This window comes from Narcine bancroftii, chromosome 4 (assembly GCF_036971445.1).
Source record: "Narcine bancroftii isolate sNarBan1 chromosome 4, sNarBan1.hap1, whole genome shotgun sequence".
NCBI classification, from domain to species: Eukaryota; Metazoa; Chordata; class Chondrichthyes; order Torpediniformes; family Narcinidae; genus Narcine; species Narcine bancroftii.
Window position 1 is genome coordinate 101,317,328 of NC_091472.1, and position 19,445 is coordinate 101,336,772.

Genomic DNA, 19,445 nt, shown 5'->3' on the forward strand with positions numbered 1-19,445 from the left:
CTTGCTATTGGCTAATTTAAATCACCTCGGCTCATCATTGGTTGCAGCACAGATTAGCTCTGTATTTAGCAGCAGTGGTAGGTTTACCATTGTCAGAGTCTAACTGATGTCTGAGGTGAATGTCTGTATCTTTGCTTGCATGAATTAGTAATTGTGTACCAATTAACATACTCTCATTTGTTCTCATGTGTTAATAAAAGTTATGTCTGATTGTAACACTTGTGTCTAGACTCGTCTCTCTGTGAACCCAGTGGACCTGATGCTCTTCCCAACGTAACTGGTGCTGCGAGCACTTTCACCTTGGACATTAGTTAGACTCTGACAATGGTAAACCTATATTCAACCAGCCTGTTTACAGATACAACAGTTCGTTATCTTGTCACCTCCTCTCTGAAAGAGTGGAGTTAGATTTGCTGTGACTAATCTAAGCACACATTCTTTTCATTCCATGATTTGAAATTAGAAGATAATAAATATCCGCTATCTCTATAATTGTCATGTTCAAATCCTTGATGTGAGGATTTCAATGCCTTTCATTGCCACTGATTTCTCTATTGTTAGTTTTTACTGATTTCTGTTAATAAAGATACTAGTTTCATTCAGGTCTCCATTGTCCCTGGTTGTAATGATCGCTACAATTTCTGGGAGGTTTTCAGCATCTAGACATCCGAGTGTGGAAGTAAGCCCCTTGGTCCGACAGGACCACGCCAACCATGCATATTAATTGTACACTAAGCCTGTTTTAAAATTAGTTTCTCTTCTACTTTTATTTTCATTTCATGAAGATAATTTCTCCACCATTTCCATTTTGCCCATTATGATTTCTCCTGCTTCTCTCTGTAAGGGAGAGTTCCAATGAATTCTTTTGATTTTTTTTTCTTCTGTAGAACCTTTTAATCTGTTTCTGTATTTCACTTTAGATTACTCTCATGTTTTATTTTCATTTCAAATGTCATCCCAATCCTCAAGCTTCCCATAATTTTTGCCAATACTGTATTGTAAGCAGTCTGTTTTAGTATATTATAAAACACTACAGTACAGTACAGGCCCTTCAGCCCACAATGTTGTGCTGATGCATTTATGCCTAAAAAAAGGTACTTAACCCATCCAACCTCCTAACCCTCTATTTTTCCTTCATCCATGTGCCATCTAAGAGTCTCTTAAATGCCCAAAATGTTTCAGCCTCCACCTCTATTCCTGGCAAGGCTTTCCAGGTACCCACCACTCTATTTTTTAAAAAAAAAACTTACCCTGATATCTCCCTTAACTTTGTACATGTCCTCTGGTGTTTGCCATTCCTGCCCTGGGAAAAAGATACTGGCTGTCCACGCCTCTCATAACAAGTCTCCTCTCATCCTTCTCTGCTCCAAAGAGAAAAGTCCTAGCTCTGCTAACCTTGCCTCATAAAACTTTCCAATCCAGGAAACATCTCCTGCCCCATCTATGGAAGAGCTTGCTGTCACCTTTGTACCTATAGGATTAGATTGGAAGCAAGTCATCCTCAAGTCCTTAGAAGCATTGTTCTATTGGATCTCGAAAATTATACTGACAGCACCTTATTCTTCCAGAGCCGCAAAGACTAGCTGTAATTCAATGAATACCCTTTTGTCACCAACAAGAGATGAGTGACAAATGCTAAGTTAGAACACATTTACCTTTCGAGGGTGGTTCCAAAATAAACAGCAGGCTGGCCTCCACGCATCCAGCTCACCTCTAATTTTCACACCAAATCCAGCAGCAGCACTCAAAAAAACCCTTAAATATATAATTGTATATAATTATAACAATTATAACTTTGCAATCAGCAAAAACTAATTTATCAATCACTACATGACGAAAAACAAAAATAAATGTCTTTCATACATTTGTGTGGGTGTGGAAGCAGGAGGAAAAAGGAAAGGGATGTCAAAGTTGGTTCTGTTTATAAATTCCCTCAATATCAGTAGATTTAAAAATTGCCAAAATAGTTTCAAACTTCTCAATGAATGGACTGGTTAAATATGATATAGTTTTATGGAGCTAATTAAAATGACCATTGTTAGGTCTGCTTTGTTCATGAATGAGTGAGACAAACACCAGGCTGAGTCGAAATCAGGGTTCTTTGTTCTTTATTACCGGATTGTAACACTTGCGACTAACCATGTTAGTCGGAGAATGCATTCTGCCGTTATCAGCAAAATGGTGATTTTTTATACCCTTGGATATGTGCTTAGAACATCATCATATCATTACTTGTCCAATGACTAAAACTGTTGCTATCCTTTCCCTGCTAGCTTCCTGCCTCTCAATCCATCAATGTCTCTCTTATCTTGTAAGTACAAGGATGCATTCACATCTTGTTACAGCCCTGCACATTCCCATCTCATGATGTTTTACCTAACACCATGAAGCTTGATGTTTATTCACTGCACCTAGTGACTTCATGACAAAAGCTACACCACACAATAATCTTGGCACAACTGAGAAGCACTGTACTATATTAACTATGATGTTTATCATTAATTTCTGTTGTTTGGACAACTTTTCCTCTAGGGTTTTTGTACATACAGGTACATACTCATTGTGTGAATTCCTTAAATGTTATCCATCACATGTCTGTTATCAAACCTTTCAAAACCATTCCCCAATGAATTGTTTCTTTTCTAGATTCAAGATCCTCATTTTAGATTGAGTTAAATCTTTTTGAAACTGAATATAACATTCTATCATATTAGGATTGCTCTTCTTTCAAGCTCTATTATCAACAAGGTTATTAATAATTTGATCCTTCCTCATTGCAAAATACCAGAGGTCAAATAACGTGTTCCTGAGTTGTTCATGACTATACTGATCTAGGAAACACCATGTGTATATTCCATGGATTCATTTTCCACAATATTGCTGCTAATCTGATTTTCCCTATTATATGGAGATTGACGGTCTCATGATTTTGATTACACTTGTGACATACATCAAATTTCTGGGCAATATGCATGCCTTGCATGATCCTTGCAGTTTGAGACCTTTCAGTAACTCCCATCAGCATTTTTTGTGGCTTGCTGCTTCTAAGCTGCAGTCAAATTGAGTTTGCTTTATTTTCTGAGCTCAGTTCCATTCTCTCTATGGAATTCATTGCCACAGGTAGCTGTGAAGGCTAAGACATTGGGAATATTTAAGATTGAGGTAGATAAGTTTTTGATTAGGAAGGGAATCAAGGGTTACATGTTGAGGTCGGAGAATTGGGTTGAAAAGGGTAGTAAATCAACCATGATGGAATTGCGTAGTGGACTCGATGGGCCAAGTAGTGCAATTCTGCTCCTCTGTCTTATGGTGGCTCAACTATATTTATAATTATAATATTCATGAAAGAGCTGGAGAGTGACATATTGGAGTGATGTATAGTTACATTATAGAGGATTGAAGGGTGTGCGAAAGGCAAGACTGAAATTTTCATTGAGGGCAAGTGGGAATCTTTGTTCAGGATATTGGGCAGAAGGTTAGCAGTGGAGTGGAGTGGGGGTAGGGAAAGGAACAGTCAGGAGAGCAGTGATAGGTTGAATGCTAGCCATTCACTCACCTCCAGACATCCGAGAGTAGTTGATGCTATCTCTGGAGCTCCCCAAGGTGGCCACTCCCATGGAAATGAATTCCAAGTTCTTTGGCTGTATACTTACAAAGTATCAGGGCTTATTTTATTTTCAGGTGTACAGTGAAAATGTGTTTGCTGTTGAAAGAGTGGAATGGGTATTGAGGAAGTGATGCTGGGACGTGTCTGATAGAGCCCAGTTGAATGGATGCAAAATTACCTTTTTCCACATCTTTATCCAAAACAAAACTTTGCTTTTGGTTGATTGATGCTGTAGAAACAGTTGAATTTTTGCACAACATCAGGGTATGGTGATATTCTACATACATTTTTAAAGTAAATATTAGATGTTGAATTTGATTCACACAAGAATCCATTGTACTTGGGGCCATTTACGGTTAGTACGGTTAGTGAAGTGGTTAGGGCAACGCTATTAGAGCACCAGCACTCTCTCCATGTCTTGCGTGAGTTTTCTCGGGGAGCTCAGTCTCCTCCCACTCTCAAACGTATGGAATTGATAGATTAATTAGAGTAATGATGCTAGAATTGCTTTTTAAAAGAAAATGTATTTGAAAAGTAAATGGCACCTTGTGTGTGAAATAATGTGAAGTACCATGCTGTGGAAGCAACAGGCTGTGGGTTGGTATTTTTAATGGATTCTTGCCTTTCAGCTCTTTACCGACTTGTATAAAAATAATGCTAATCGCCCTGAAAGCACAGAAAAGAAGTACAATCAGAACTACTTCATGGAAATGATGACATTGGATGGGATGTATGATTACATGATGTATGTGGGTAAGTAAGCATTTGGATCTGGTTAAAGAATTCAGGGCAGATAATGTAATTATGGAAGGTTGAGGGGCCTCGAAATGTGTTCCTTCAATGTGAGATTGGTAATGTTGATCAAATCTCAATTTAGAGTTGTTTGTAACCTGCAGGTCCTTTCAAAGAAGTGTTTCAGCTTTAATTATTTAAGGATGGTTCCTAATTTAATCCATAAATGGGATAGTTTCAATTCTGAAGTTGTGCCTCCTCGTTCTGAATAAAACCATCAATGAAAATAATTGGTCCAGATTTATCCTGCCAAATCCAGACTGTTGTTTTTGACTCTTTTAGCCTCGAGGCTTATTGGGGAAAATTAGTTTACAAAAAAAAAGAAGGGTTGTTATTTGAAGATATTCTTGTAAAGATTGTAAATCAGCCCAATTTTGAATGGATCTTTATTCACCAGTCTGTTACAGAGCTGTAATATAAATGTGTGTGGACCAAACCAAAATTTGACTATGTTGGGATAGGATTTATACTCATTTGGAATAATAGTCATTGATTAGGGAGAGTCAGAGGATTAAAGGCAATTTTCGTAGATTTGATTAAATCTGCTGAAGATCCAGCTGCGCTGGGTAGGTCACGTCTCCAGAATGGAGGACCATCGCCTTCCCAAGGTCGTGTTATATGGCAAGCTCTCCACTGGCCACCGTGACAGAGGTGCACCAAAGAAGAGGTACAAGGACTGCCTAAAGAAATCTCTTGGTGCCTGCCACATTGACCACCGCCAGTGGGCTGATATCGCCTCAAACCGTGCATCTTGGCGCCTCACAGTTTGGCGGGCAGCAACCTCCTTTGAAGAAGACCGCAGAGCCCACCTCACTGACAAAAGGCAAGGAGGAAAAACCCCACACCCAACCCCAACCAACCAATTTTCCCCTGCAGCCGCTGCAACCGTGTCTGCCTGTCCCGCATCAGACTTGTCAGCCACAAACGAGCCTGCAGCTGACGTGGACTTTTACCCCCTCCATAAATCTTCGTCCGCGAAGCCAAGCCAAAGAGAAGAGATTAGAGTATTAAAGTGAGATCTTGGGAGTGATTTTACATGGGGTGGTTGAGTTCTGAAATGCTCTGCTGGAGGAGATGGTAGAATTAGATATCACTATGTTTAAGAGGCATTTGGACAGTTAAAAAGGCAAGTCATAAAAGGATACAGTCCTTATGTGAGCAAATGAAATTAGTATTTACAGGCAAAGATAGAGTGTCCTGGTGATCTCTAGAGTGAACCCAGAGAGAAAAAAATAACAGCACTGCCAGAGCTGCTGTAATGACAGCGCTGCCACTGGTGTGGACCTGGAGAGAGCGGGAAACGGAGTCACAAAACTCACCTGTGGGGTCCTACTGCCCAGTCCTTCCACCGATGGCTTTATACAGACTTTAAACAGCCTGTTAAAGGGGTCAGTGGTGTTTTATTTTAAAATTCTGCATCCAGGGTTGGGGGGGGGGGGGTACAACCCCACCCTGGACAGCAGCACACCTTCGAAGAAATGCAGACTCCAGGAGAGCAGTGGACAGGTGCAGGGCACCAGTAAAGGGCAAAATACCACTGTTTGAGGAGAAGCAGATGATCCAATCCTATGGGCTGGTGATGTCGGAGGCAGACTAGTGACAAGTTCTGCGGCTGAGAAACACACAGGCAGCAGGCTCTCAGCCATGAGGTAAGGAACCCCTGCAGTCTGCTGGCTACTTATAATCAAAGGATTTGCACTGGGATGCAGACTGGCTGAAGGAGTACCAGGTATCAGGGCCAGGATGCAAGAGAGTGCCAAGACTCCCGAAGAGCTATGGGTGCTGAAGGCTTCCTGGTCACGTGGAGTTTGGATATGGAGTTTGGGTTGCCGATGGTTTGAACTGAAGTCTGTGTGGCTGCAGAAGCGACATAGACGAATCCATGGAGTCTGGAGTCTCAGTGACTGCTTCTCTTGCTCTGACTGTAAGGGGCGCCAGGCAATTTCTGCTGATGGCATATCTTTGTCTGCCTGAAAGATGACTAAATACATGACTATAAACGAACCTTGAATCACAGGGCAGCACCTTCCCACAGATAAGAATCATAGCACTGTAAACTGACAGCACCTGCCAAGTGAAAGTTGAATGTTGTCATGCAACAGTGGTCTTCACACATGCACCACCATTCTAAAAGTTATTGCGGTGGCTGTCAATAGATACATTTTGAGCAGATTGGGGTGGTAGTCTTTGCATGTCTCATGGGCAGAAATTGTTTTTGCTTATTAACTCTCAGTGGGCACTGAAGGGTGAGGCCAGCTTCATTCTGGATGTTTTTCAAATGTGCAGGCAAGCCAGGACATTGCAATTCCTCTTCACTGAGCTTCACTACATACATTAAGGAAGTGCTCAGGCTTGAAATGTCAGTTATTTATTTTTACCTCTCGCATTTCTGTGTTTTTACCAAAATCACAACATCTGCAGTCTTCATGTTTCACTTGACTTGTTAATGCAGGGATGGCTAACCCTTTTACATTTCATACATCAATTTTTTTCATGCATGAGTTGATACACTATACAATTCTTGTACTCCCCATTCATAAAAATGTTGAGAGAAATAATTAGCATTTTACATGATATATTGATTTAATATAAAAACAAGATAAACATTACTTACTTTCATGAGACTTTTGAGTTTGTTTTCATTTCACAAAGCTTTTAATGTTTGGAGTTAAATTAGTTACTGAGAGCAGCAGAGAATACCTCATTTTGTTTTTAATCAATTTCATGATTGAAAATGCTTGTTCACATCTGAATGTCATTCTGAAATGGCAGATATAACTCTGGGCAAATTTTCTTAGCTCTGGAAAATGTTCACAGGGTAATCATCACCAGAAATTAATTATGTCAGAAGCATTTGGGACTGAGGGAAGCTCATCAAATTCATGTTCAATTATGAATTTGTTTTCAAGTCAATAAGTTCCATTTGTATGATACTAGGCATCTTCATATTTTTTTTGTTCACTAAGTGAAAATGGGGTTATAAATGCAAGTTGTCGTCTTTAGCAAAATCACGAAAACGACTTTCAACTGACTCCTGCGATTACCTGATTTTTTCAATATATTTTGTAAAATTGCCATTATCTTCAGCACATTCACTTTGCCCTTTTAAGTGCAGACTTGCTCAAATCCTCATTTTCTGACTGAGAGGTGAACAGTTTTAACTTCATCTTGAATGCATTGATAACATTTACTAAGCGAGAAAACAATTTGTTCTTGCCCTGGAGTTTAAAATTCAGATCATTGAGATGACTGGTAACGTCAACTAAAAATGTTAAATCAAATAGCTAATTGTTATCACAATGTTGTGATATGATTGTATGTGCTGGCTGGCCCTCCCTCCAGGTGTCCTTCTACCTTGGCTCCTCCCTTAGTCCTACCCATGTGACCCCAGGCAATAAAGGTCGAGTCCCCTTTCCTTCCCGCTCATTTCCTAGCCTTGGACTCGGGCCAGCAGTCTCTAGTACAATAAAGCATATCGTTCCCCTCAGTCTTCTGTCTGTGTCATTATTGGGGCTACTGATAGCACCCAACAATTTAATGAGCTAGATTTTTGGAACTCTCCGGTTATGGAGAAATTGCTGTGTCCCGAACGGCTGTAAGTAGACCCCCGAGTCTACTTCTGTTCGTGTCCCGGAAGCAACAGCCTGCTGAGTCCACTGAAGAATTCATCCGGTTCCTGGTCACAATAGGAAAAGACTGTTTGGGGCAACTCACGGCCACTATATCCCTAACCCAGTGCATGGAAGAACTGATTTGAGACGCCTGTGTGTCGGGTCTGAGGTCGGTTTACATCCGGCAATGACTCCTCGAGGAGGACCCGCTCCCACTCAAAAAGGCTGTCAACTTAATCATAATCTTAGACTCGGCCCAGCGCCATGCGGTGTTGATCGCAGTCAGAAGCAGGCCATCTCCGTATGTTCCACCATGAGGGCCTTCGGCCAGGGACTCTACATTGGGTGGGGGGGGGTGGGGGGTGCTGTTGTGATCTGGCGCACTGACCTCTACCTTGATGAGGCCAGACAACAGCTCTCAGGCACCTCCTCCTATCTACCCCTCCCACAGGACCCCATCATGGCACATCAAGCCACTGTCTTCAACACCATCTTCAACCTCTGGTCACCTTCCACGTGGCTGCCAACCTCATTGTCTCCCATCCCTACACTGCTTGTTTCTACCTTCTCCCAAGATACACAAACTTACCCATTGATTCTGCTTGCTTTTGTCCCACTGAAGAAGTTTAATCTTACCTTATCTCTATCTTTTCTCCCCAGTCCTATCCCTCTCCACCTGCATCCATGATACGTCACATGCCCTCCATTTCTTTAACGACTTCAGATTCCCCAAACTGGACCACCTCATCTTCACAATGGATGTCCAATCCCTTTATACCTTCATCCCCTATGCATAAGGTCTTAAAGCACTTTGGCTCTTTCTGGACCAGAGACCTAATCAGTCACCCTCCTCCACCTGGCAGAGCTTGTCCTCACTTTGAACAACTTCTCCTTTAACTTGTCTCACTTCCTCCAAATCAAAGTAGCCATGGGTACCCATATGGGTCCCAGCTATGCCTGCTTGTTTGTGGGATTTGTGGAGCAATCTATGCTGCAAGCCTATGCAGATAAGACTCCCCCAACTCTTCCTCCAGTATATTGGTGACTATATTGGGGCTGCCTCATGCACCTTGTCAACTTCATCCATTTCATGGCTAGCTTCCACCCCAATCTCAAACTCTTCTGCTCCATCTCTGACAACACTCTCCCCTTCCTGGATCTCTCTGTCTCCATCTCAGGAGACAAACTTTCCAGCGATATACAGCATATTACAAACCCACTAACTCCCAAAACTACACTTCACCTCCTGTCCCCTCCTGTTCCCTTCTCTCAATTTCTCCATCTCTGCCGCATCTGTTCCCAAGATAAGGTCTTCCAGTCCAGATCTTCTGAAATGTGTGCCTTCTTCCACAAACGTGGCTTCCCCTCTACCACTATCGACTCAGCCCTCACCCACATCTCTTCCATTTCCCTCTCGTCTGCCTTGGGTCCTTCTGCCCCCAGATGCAACAAACAGAATTCCCCTACCACCTCACCACCCTCCACATCCAGCACATTATCTGCCGGAATTTCTGGCACTTACAACAGGATCCCTCCACCAGACACATCTACCCCTCTCCTCTCCTCTTGACCTTCCATGGGGACTGCTCCCTCCATGTCTCCCTCATGCACTCATCCCTCCCCATCAATTGACCTCTTCTCCCCGCCTCCCCACTGGCACTTTCTCCTGTAGCTGCAGGAGATGCCACACTTGTGGTTAAACCTCCTCCCTCACCCTGGTCTGAGGCCCCAAGTAGGCCTTTCAAGTGAAGCAACATTTCAATGTGTATCCACAGGACTGATTTACTGCATCTGGTGTTCCCTTTGTGACCTTCTCTGCATCAGAGAGTCTGGGTGCATATTGGGAGATTGCTTCACTGAGCACCTTGACTCTGTCCGCACCAGTGACAGAGACTTCCCAGTAGCCAATCATTTCACTTCTATGTCACACTCCCATACTCAAAATGTCTGACCATGGCCTTATGGACTATCCCACCAAGACCACCCGCAAATTGGAGGAACACCACATGATTTTTCACATGGGCACTCTCCAGCTGGATGACATTAACGTCAACTTTTCCGATTTCTGCAAAAAGTGCTCTTCCCCCTCCCTCCTTCCCTTCCCCTTATGTTACTGAGCAGGTATCTATAATTACTGCTGTTGGGCGTGTTTCCTTTCTTGAAGATGGTCCTGATTACTACATCTCTAAGATCCTCTTCCCTGGTGTACAGGTTGAAGCTGTGGATTCCAGACTAAAGTAATTTATTGTCATGTTTGAGGATTCCACTAGGATCTCAGCTGTGACCAGGGCCTTGGTATTCTGATGTGGTATACTGTCTTTCCAGCTTCTTGATGGTCACCAAGAGTGGATTTAATAGGTTGCTGTAAAATGAAGCCAAGCAACTCACTTCAAGGACAGAGCCAAAGTTGTGGAGCAAGAAGCCCAATATACTATGGCTAAGCCTCCTCATACTCTGTACCCAGTACCTGTTCTGTGGGTCCAGGTTTTCTGCCGGACCTCTGTCTTCAGGCCTCTGTAAAGCTCTTTCTTTTCCCTTCAGGAACAGTAGATTTCAAGTCCAGAAACACCTTCCAAAGGTGGTTAATCAGCTCCTTGATCTTCCTGCTGCAACCCAATCTCCATCAAATTAATCCTGGTTCTATCTGGTAGAGAAGTCAAGAATATCTTCACAAGTGCCAATTATGGTGGATTTTAGGGCAGCCATTGAGCTGTTGTTCCCTGATTCCTGGAGTTGATAATTTGTCTGTGGGGCAATATTTGTGAAGAGGTGCCGCTTCGAGGGTTGCCATGAGCTTCAACATTGATGTTTTTGCGAGAACACTTCTGTGAACACTTTGGGGCCAGGTTGATAAGGCAGTGGTCAGTTCAGGAGTCATAGAACATGAAAGCACAGTATAGGCCCTTCGGTTGTCAATGTTGTACCACCCATACATTTCTTAAAAAAAAGTAGTGAACCCTCCCTAACCAGCAACGCTCTATTTTTCTTCCATCCATCTGCCTGACTAAGAGTCTCTTAAATGTCCCTAATGTTTCAGCCTCCACCACCATCCCTGGCAAGGCATTCCAGGCACCCACAACTCTCTGCATTAAAAAACTTTCTCCTGATGCTCCCCCAAACTGTGTACATATATCCTCTGGTGTTTGTTATTCCTGCCCTGGGAAACAGGCACTGGATGTCCACCCTATCTATGCCTCTCATAATCTTATAGACCTCCATTAAGTCTCCTCTCATCCTTCTAACACTCCAAAGAGAAAAGTCCCATCGCTGATAACCTTGTCTCATAAGACTTATTTTCTTATCCAGGTAACATCCTGGTAAATCTCCTCTGCATCCTCTCCATAGCTTCCATATCCTTCCCATAATGAGGTAACCAGAACTGAATATAATACTCTAAATGTGGTCTTACCAAAGATTTGTAGAGTTGCAACATGACCTCTCTGCTCTTGAATTCAATCCCCCTTTTAATGAAGCCCTGCATCCCATCAGCCTTCTTAACTATCCTATCAACCTGTGTGGCATTCTTGAGAGATGAATGGATTTGGACCCCAAGGTCTTTCTGTTCATTCGCACACATTCTTTTAAATCTTTTCTGCACTATTTCCAATTTAATTAGATATTTTTCCTATTGCTGGTGACCAGAACTACAAACATTCCTCCAAGTTCAGTCTCACCAATATCTCGTACAGATGTACCATGACATCCTGTGCTCAACACCTTGACTGAGGAAGGCTTCTTCGCCATCTTTTCTAACTGTCACCTCTTAAAAAGCTATGCACCTGAACTTGCAAATCTTTGTTCTCCAACTCTCTCCATGGTCCTTGCATTCACTGTGCAAGTCCTGCCCAAGTTTAACTTACCAAAATGCAACAGCTTGTATTTGTTCAAGTTAAATTCCATCTGTCATTCTTTGGCCCACTTTCCCATTTCATTGAGATATCATTGTAACCACAGATAACATTCACTGTCCACTCTGCCACCAATTTTTGTATCATCCACAAACTTGCATCCTAGTCATATTGTCATCCAGATTGAGAATATAGTGCAATAGAAAAGAGTGAGTGAGGAAATGCAAGCCATGTTGCCCCACACTGTGCCTGTACTTCCACCCTCACAACCAGTCATTTGTGAATCTGCAGGGGCCATCCACTGCATCTGGTGCTTCTGTTGTGGCCTCCTCTACATGGGAGAGACAGGATGCAGACTGGGAGATCATTTTGTTGAGCACCTTCGCTCTGCTGCAATAGCAGGGACCTCGCAGTGGCCAACCATTTCAATTTCACAGACTCATCCCACTCCGACGTTTCTGTTCATGGCCTCAAGCACTGCCAAACAGAGGCCACCCAAAAATTGGAGGAACAACACCCAATATTCTGTCTGGACTCTCCGACTTCTCCGGTTTCCATTAGGTCCGTCCCCTGTCTCTCCCTGTTTTTCCTATATCCTTTTCTCCAGCTCCCAACTCTTTTCCTTCTCCATTCAGAATCAGAATTTATTAAGTCATGAATTTATTAAGTCAGAATTTATTAAGTCATGAAATTCAGTGTTTTGCAACAGAATCATAGTTACAACATTCATATTATAACATATTACAATAAAAAATAATAGTGCACGAAAAGTAAGGCAGTATCTTTGGATCATTGATTATTCAGGAATCTGATGACAGCGGGGAAGAAGTTGTCCTTGTGCCACTAAGTGCTCATCTTTAGACTCCTGTACCTTTTTCCTGATCGTAGCAGAGTGAAGAGGGCATGGCCTGGGTGATGCGAGTCTTTGAGGATAGAGGCTGCTTTTTTAAGGCACCGCCTCATGTAGATGTCCGTGAAGTGAAATTTGGTGCCTGTGATTTCGCAGGCCGAGTTAACAACCCTCTGGAGTTTATTCTTGTCCTGAGAGTTGACTCCTCCAAATTAGGCAGTGATGCAACCAGTGAGAATGCTCTCCCTGCTTCAGTTTCCCCCTCCCCCATTACTTCCCAGCTTTTTTTTCATTCAGCGATGGCCTCTTGCCTGTGAGCCTGCGCTCCTCCCCACACCATTTTATTCAGACACCAGGCTGAAATTTGCTCATACCTTGACGAAGGGCTCAGGGTTGCAATGTTGCTTACCTATCCTTGCTACATAAGGAAAGGTGCATGATTTTCCGAGTTTCTCCATCACTTTTGTGTATTGAACAGATTGCTAGTTTCCTGTGAATTCCACTGATTTCATCAGAAGGAACAACAAATGATAAAAGGACCAGAGTGCATGAGTGAGCTGTGCATGGTGTTGATTGTATCTAAGTGTGTTACGCTTTTGTTTTGATTTGCAGCCCGTGTCGTTTTTCACATCCCAGATTGGCTACATCACTTGTTGATGGGTGGACGAATTCTCTTCAAGAACACACTGGAGACATATGCAGACAACTACCTTCAGCGTAAGCTGGACCAGTTGCTGCAGGAGCATCGAGTGGTCTCCCTTATAACTTTACTACGAGGTGAGTAAAGGAAATGCATGGAGAGCAAATATTGAAACACAGAGTCCATATCAGAGATTTCTATTACCAGTTATAGTCAGAGACCTGAAGGTGTTCCTTTTATCCCATCATTTGTTTTACATGGCTCCTTAGTCCATTGGTACATAAAATAATGTAGTAAATGAAAGAGGAATGAATAAAAATAAGATAGATGTGTGTGAGAAGGGAAGGAGGGGAAATGCTGCTTAATGAGAAAATAAGGAAATTAGCCAATGAGTGCACATGCTTTTGAGATTATTCTGTTTAAGTCCTCTTCCACTCACTCCAAGGGTGGATCCCACCCTTCCAACCCACACCAAAGTGCTTAATAATAGTCCATATACGTACTTGTGGTTTCAAAAGACATTCCAGAGTTTTGGTTGGCATTCCACTGTTGTCGTGAGGAGCTGATGCTCTGTTGAGTGTGCCATCACTTGAACTTATCAAGTCTCTGCTTGCCCTTTGAGGTAGGAATGGATCCCACCCACACACTGTTCAATAAAGAGGAAAGCACATGTGCAAGTCATTGATTTCCCCATTTCTCTGGAATAACACAATATATTTTATAGTTTATGTGTGGTCATCATTTATCTCTCTTTGTGAGAGCTTGCTGTACACTCATTGCTGAATTTCCTGTTACAACAGCAATGCCATGAAGCAGGAAAAGCTTTTGTATAATCATGTGGGTTTTTGTTCTTTCTGTTTCCAGCACTGTTGCCCATGTTCATTTAGGGACCCTTACTTTTGCACTTTACTGATTTTTGTTTCTTTCTATATTGCACAGTTTGTTTACATTTATTTGTTTGCCTGCGTTCGTTTAGTACAGTTTTTTTTTGCATGACCAATAAGTGGTGATTCTGCCTCGCCTGCAGGAAAAAGAATCTCAGGGTTGTATGTGATGTATCTTGACAATAAATCTAAATAAATCTGAAATTTGTTCCAATAATACATTAGTAAGGAAGTATGATAAAACCACTACAGAAGAAAGCATCAGCATCAAACTGATCGTAAAATGTAACTTCCTGGTGTTAAATGCATAGCAATTTTCATTGTTTGATCTGACTGCTCACTTAAGCATCTGTGATTATAGAATCTAACGTCTCTTCATCCCTCCATTTTCCACTTATTGTATATTTCCCTGGCATGTTTTACCTCCCAAAGTGCACTTCCCACACATTTCCTTGAATTAATTTCCATTTGTCACTTGTCTGCCTAAGTCAACAGACCAGAAATCATTGCAGAACATGTCTTCCTGCAGTAGAACGTAGAACAATATAGCACAGGAACTGGCCCTTCAGCCCACAATATCTGCACCAAACATGATGCTTAAATTAAACTAAAACTGATGAATGAACGTGGTACATAAATCTCTATTTCTGGCATATTAATTTATCTTTCAGAAGCCTCTTCAACACGACTGTCATGTCTTCTTTCACCACTACTCCTGGCAGCACATTCCAGGGGCACCCACCACTCTGTTTTTAAAAAATAACTCAGAGTTTCTGCCTTGCTCTTTAAACACGTCTTCCAGTATTTGATATTGTACGCTGGGAAAAAGATTCTGACCAATGCATCTCATAACTTTATAAACTTCTTTCAGGACTGACACTCCAGAGAAAACACCCCAAGTTTTCCACATAGTTCATACACTCTAATCCAGACAACATCCTGGTAAAACTCTTTTTCAAAGCATCCCATCCGTCTTGTAATGGGTCAATCAGAATCACACATAATTCTTGATATATAGTGTAAATGTGGCCTAATGATTAATTTAACTTTATACTCAGTGCTCCAACCAATGAAGGCAAGTACCTTTATTACGTACCTTTTTTTTTCTTCTGCACCTATTTTTGTATCATCTGCAAACATACATATTCTGTGTTCTACATTCAAATCACTCTTTCTTGTAACCCATGTGCTTTTAGTTTTTTTGACCTAAATAAGTTGAACCTTATCAACTTGCTAAAATATATCACGATATAGTCATCGATGCAGTTCAAAAAAAATTCTGTCATGTTGGTGAAAGATGAACTTCAACATTCTTGCTGACAGTCTCTCATTATCATTTTCCTTTCCAACTGATGTTTCCACTGATTAATATGAATTCCAATAATTTGTCCACCATTGAAATTAAGATGAGAGTTTTATAAACAGCAGCATCTTATTAACAGTTTCCCAGTCCTCAGACACATTCCTGAAAAGATCCAGAGTAGAACCTATCTGCTAAAGAGCTTCTCTGGCATTTTATAAACTTTTAGAGAAATTATTACAGAGAATAAAAATACCAGCAGTTCAGCATCAATTTAATCTTTGAGAGTGTGAAGCAATACTTTGAGAAATGTTTACTTGTCAAAAAAAAAAGTTTCTTCCTTGTTACTAATTTTACTTTTCTTCCCTCATGAATCATGACCAGGAGTTGACAATTCACCTGGAACCAGTAACATTATATTTTGGAAAACTGATAAGAATAATAAAAGCAGGCTGTAGATAGGAACACATTTCATTACCCTTTATTTCATTAAAATATAAAACTAAACTGTGGGATTCCAGTGGTAGTAAAATTTATGAACATGGCCAAATGGCTCCCTCCGACTGTTTTACTATTGACGAGTCAAGGCTGATCCGAGCCATTGAATCTACTTGCAATCTGATCCCATAACTTTCCAATTCCCTTGGTGTTCCAAGGTTCTACTATAACTCAACCGTGAAGGTACTCAATGACAAAGCATCCTTGGCCCTCTGAGGTAGGGAATTCCAAAGCTTTACAAACATCCCTATGCAGGAATATTTCCTCAGTCACACATAACCTCTTGTCTTGTTACCATGCCCAGTAGGACTAGACTCCAGAAAGATTCGTTCCAAGATTCGTTACAAGAATCCATGCATGTCGATGAGGACACATTTCCTCAATTCAAGAACTAGTTGTAGCTGAGAGGCAAATGGAGTGGCAGTTTTTGGAAGTGTTGTAGAACAGTGTGATGTGGCTCTTTTTATGGAATCCCCCCAGGAATGTGGCATAATCTTTATCCTTGTAGGTAACCTGGATAGTAATTGAGTGAAGCAAATAGCAAATTTTAGTGAAACAAAAGTAAGGATCACAGGAAAGAAAAAAAAAGAAATGGAAGTATGCCTGTAGTTATGAAGAGGGTTGAACCAAAAACTACAAAATATATGCTGCTCAGCTGTTCTTATTGTTAGTTTATTTTTAATTGGAGTAGGTTAGGTGGGATATTGCGGGGTTTGACAAAGATGAAGGCTGCAACGTTTGGCATGTACGAGCCCTTCAGGAGCATAAAATGTGTAGGGAGAAATTAAAGACAAAATTAGGAAAGCAAAGTTGGGCCTCAAAATATCAATGACAGACAAGATTGTGGTAAATCCCATATTAAGAGTGAGAGGGTAACTAGGGAAAGAAAGAGTAGGGCCAGAGGACATGGATAAGATCTGAAGTGAATACTTCTCATCTGTGGCCACAAAGACATTGTGATTTCAGGAGGGGAGTGGGGTTATTCTGGTGCATGGCAAGATTTGAAAGGAGGCAGTATAAGGTGTTTTAGCAGGCATAAGTTGGGTAAATCCCCAGGACCTCGAGATGTATCCCAAGCTGCTATGGGAGGCAAGTTAGCAGATAGCTGGGGTTCTGACATACTTGCTTGACATACTTAAGGTGACAGATGACTAAAGAATAACAAATGAAATGCCTTTATTCAAGAAGAGCTGCAATGACAAACTGAGTAATGACAGACCAGCAAACTTAATACCAGGGAAGTTGGTGGGAAAAGTCTGAGTCACACCATTAATCTCTATTTGAAAAGAGGAGAACTGATGAGTGATAGTCAGCGTGGCTTTGAAGGCAACTTCAAATGTTTGGAGCTCATGAAATCTGAGGCATTAGAGCAAATTGGATCCAAAGCTGTTTTTGTAAGAAGAGATAGGATGATACTTTTGTGATGGGAAGCCTGTGACCTTTGAATCCATAGAACACGAAGCACAGAAACATCTAGTCTGTGCCAAACTATTTCTCTGCCTTGTCTCGTTGACTAACCTGGACCACAGCCATTCATAACAACTCATCCATAATACAAATTCAAATGTTTCTTAAATGTTGAAATTAAGCTCACTTTCAGCACTCCAGCTGACAGTTCATTCCACACTCACATCACTCTCTGAAGTTCTCCCAAATATTCACTTTAACATTTCCCTTTCACCCTTAACCCAAGTCTCACCCAAACTCGGTGGAAAAAGCCTGCTTGCATTTACCCTTCGTAACCTTGTACATCTGTATCAAATCTCCACTCATCCTCTAATGCTCCGGGAATAAAATCCTAACCTACTTAACCTTTCCCTGTAACTCAGCTCTTCAAGTCCTGCAACATCCTATAGGGATCAGTTTTAGGACCTTAACTATTTCTGATATACATTAACACTTTGTATATGACATTTGCCAAAGGTAAATTGGATTAAATAAACAATATTTTAGGAAGCAACCTTTTGTAATGTTTGATCTTGTGTCAGCTCTATTATGTGCAATTGAAAGTGCTTTGCATAATTCAATTCTGAAGAAAGCGCGACTGTTTTACCCAGAATATAATATGGACCCTTTCATGAGATCTTGACTGTTGTGCACAGTCAATTCTCAGAATCTCGCATCTTGACTGTGAAGTGAACCCCTTCCTTCTCTTAGGCTTCAGTACTCTGATGTCATTTAAGCCCCGGACCACCCTTAGGTAAGGTTCAGAAATGAAGCCCCATCAATGTTTTATTTTACTGGTCCTGCACTGCATTCCACTGGTGGATATTCCCTGTGTCTTTTATTGAGCCTTACATTCAGACCACGACAGATTCAACACTCACTACTGCGCCCACTTGGTTTCTATTTGTTTTTGGGTCTGCTGGTCTGTTTCAGATTTTTTTTTTCCTCTGCTCTGGCTACTAAAGAATCCTGGATGAAATAAGAATGTTTATGCAATTGATGCTGCAGTTTACAACCAAAGTCATTTATTAAACTGTATAAACACATTTTTGTGTTAAGCTGCATTTCTTTTTGTTATTTCACCCATGCCCTGAACATGTTCATCATTGCCACAGCAATGTTTTTGCTTTTGGAGATCTATCACAGCATTTCCAACGATCCCTTCACAAGCCATACTTTATAAGTCAAAGATCTGCACTGGCTCATGAGATTTGGTTTGGCCACTGCTGGTCTATTTCTATGTTGTATAATTCTATTACAAATAATATAGTGTAACGCTTCGTGCAACTCTGTAACAGCACGAGGGATTTGGGTTTGAATCCGCTACTGTCTGTACATTCTCCCTGTGACCTGCATGGGTTTCCTCTGGGTGCTCCGGTTTCCTCTGGGTGCTCCGGTTTCCTCTGGGTGCTCTGGTTTCCCAGCACATTCCAAAGAGGTACAGGAGTTAGAAGGTTAATTGGTCACATGGGTGTATTTGGGCAATATAGGCCAGTGGGTTGGAAGAGCCTGTTACCATGTTGCATCTCTAAATTAAAATGTAAAAAAATAGTAGTTCGCCTTCAATAAAGATAACTGAAAACATTTTACAAAGTTGGATATTAAAACACATTCTCAGAGATAAAACTCCTGAAGTTGTAGGGACAGACCTTTAAAAAGACAGTGAATAGAAAAATATGAAAACTTGATAGAAATGTGTATAATAGTCACAGGGGCGTTAGAGGGTATGATAATGCATTTCTAATGCATGCAGCTATAATATAGCGTTCACTGTCTGTGGATAGGGCGAGGACAGTTTCCATTGTGACCTTTGGGAGGGAATTAGATAAAGATATAATGAGGAAAATTTTGCAAGGCCAATGAGAAAGTGCCAGGAATCTAACTTGTAAGTGGCCGGGGACATTCGATGATTCTGTATAAAAATGATATTCAGGACATTGTTGAAGATGGCTTTGGTATTGTAAAGTTT

The 19,445-nt window shown here is 41.4% G+C and overlaps 1 protein-coding gene across 4 annotated transcripts in view; it reads left to right on the forward strand.

Annotated features, from left to right (window-relative positions):
* Positions 1-19,445, forward strand: part of snx14 (sorting nexin 14) — a 227,463-nt gene that overhangs the window by 182,643 nt on the left and 25,375 nt on the right. For all 4 annotated transcript variants that reach the window (XM_069932232.1, XM_069932234.1, XM_069932233.1 and 1 more), the window contains 2 exons: positions 4,237-4,360; positions 13,321-13,485. In XM_069932232.1, the coding sequence (XP_069788333.1) occupies positions 4,237-4,360; positions 13,321-13,485 (289 nt within the window). The remainder of the gene's footprint in view (positions 1-4,236; positions 4,361-13,320; positions 13,486-19,445) is intronic.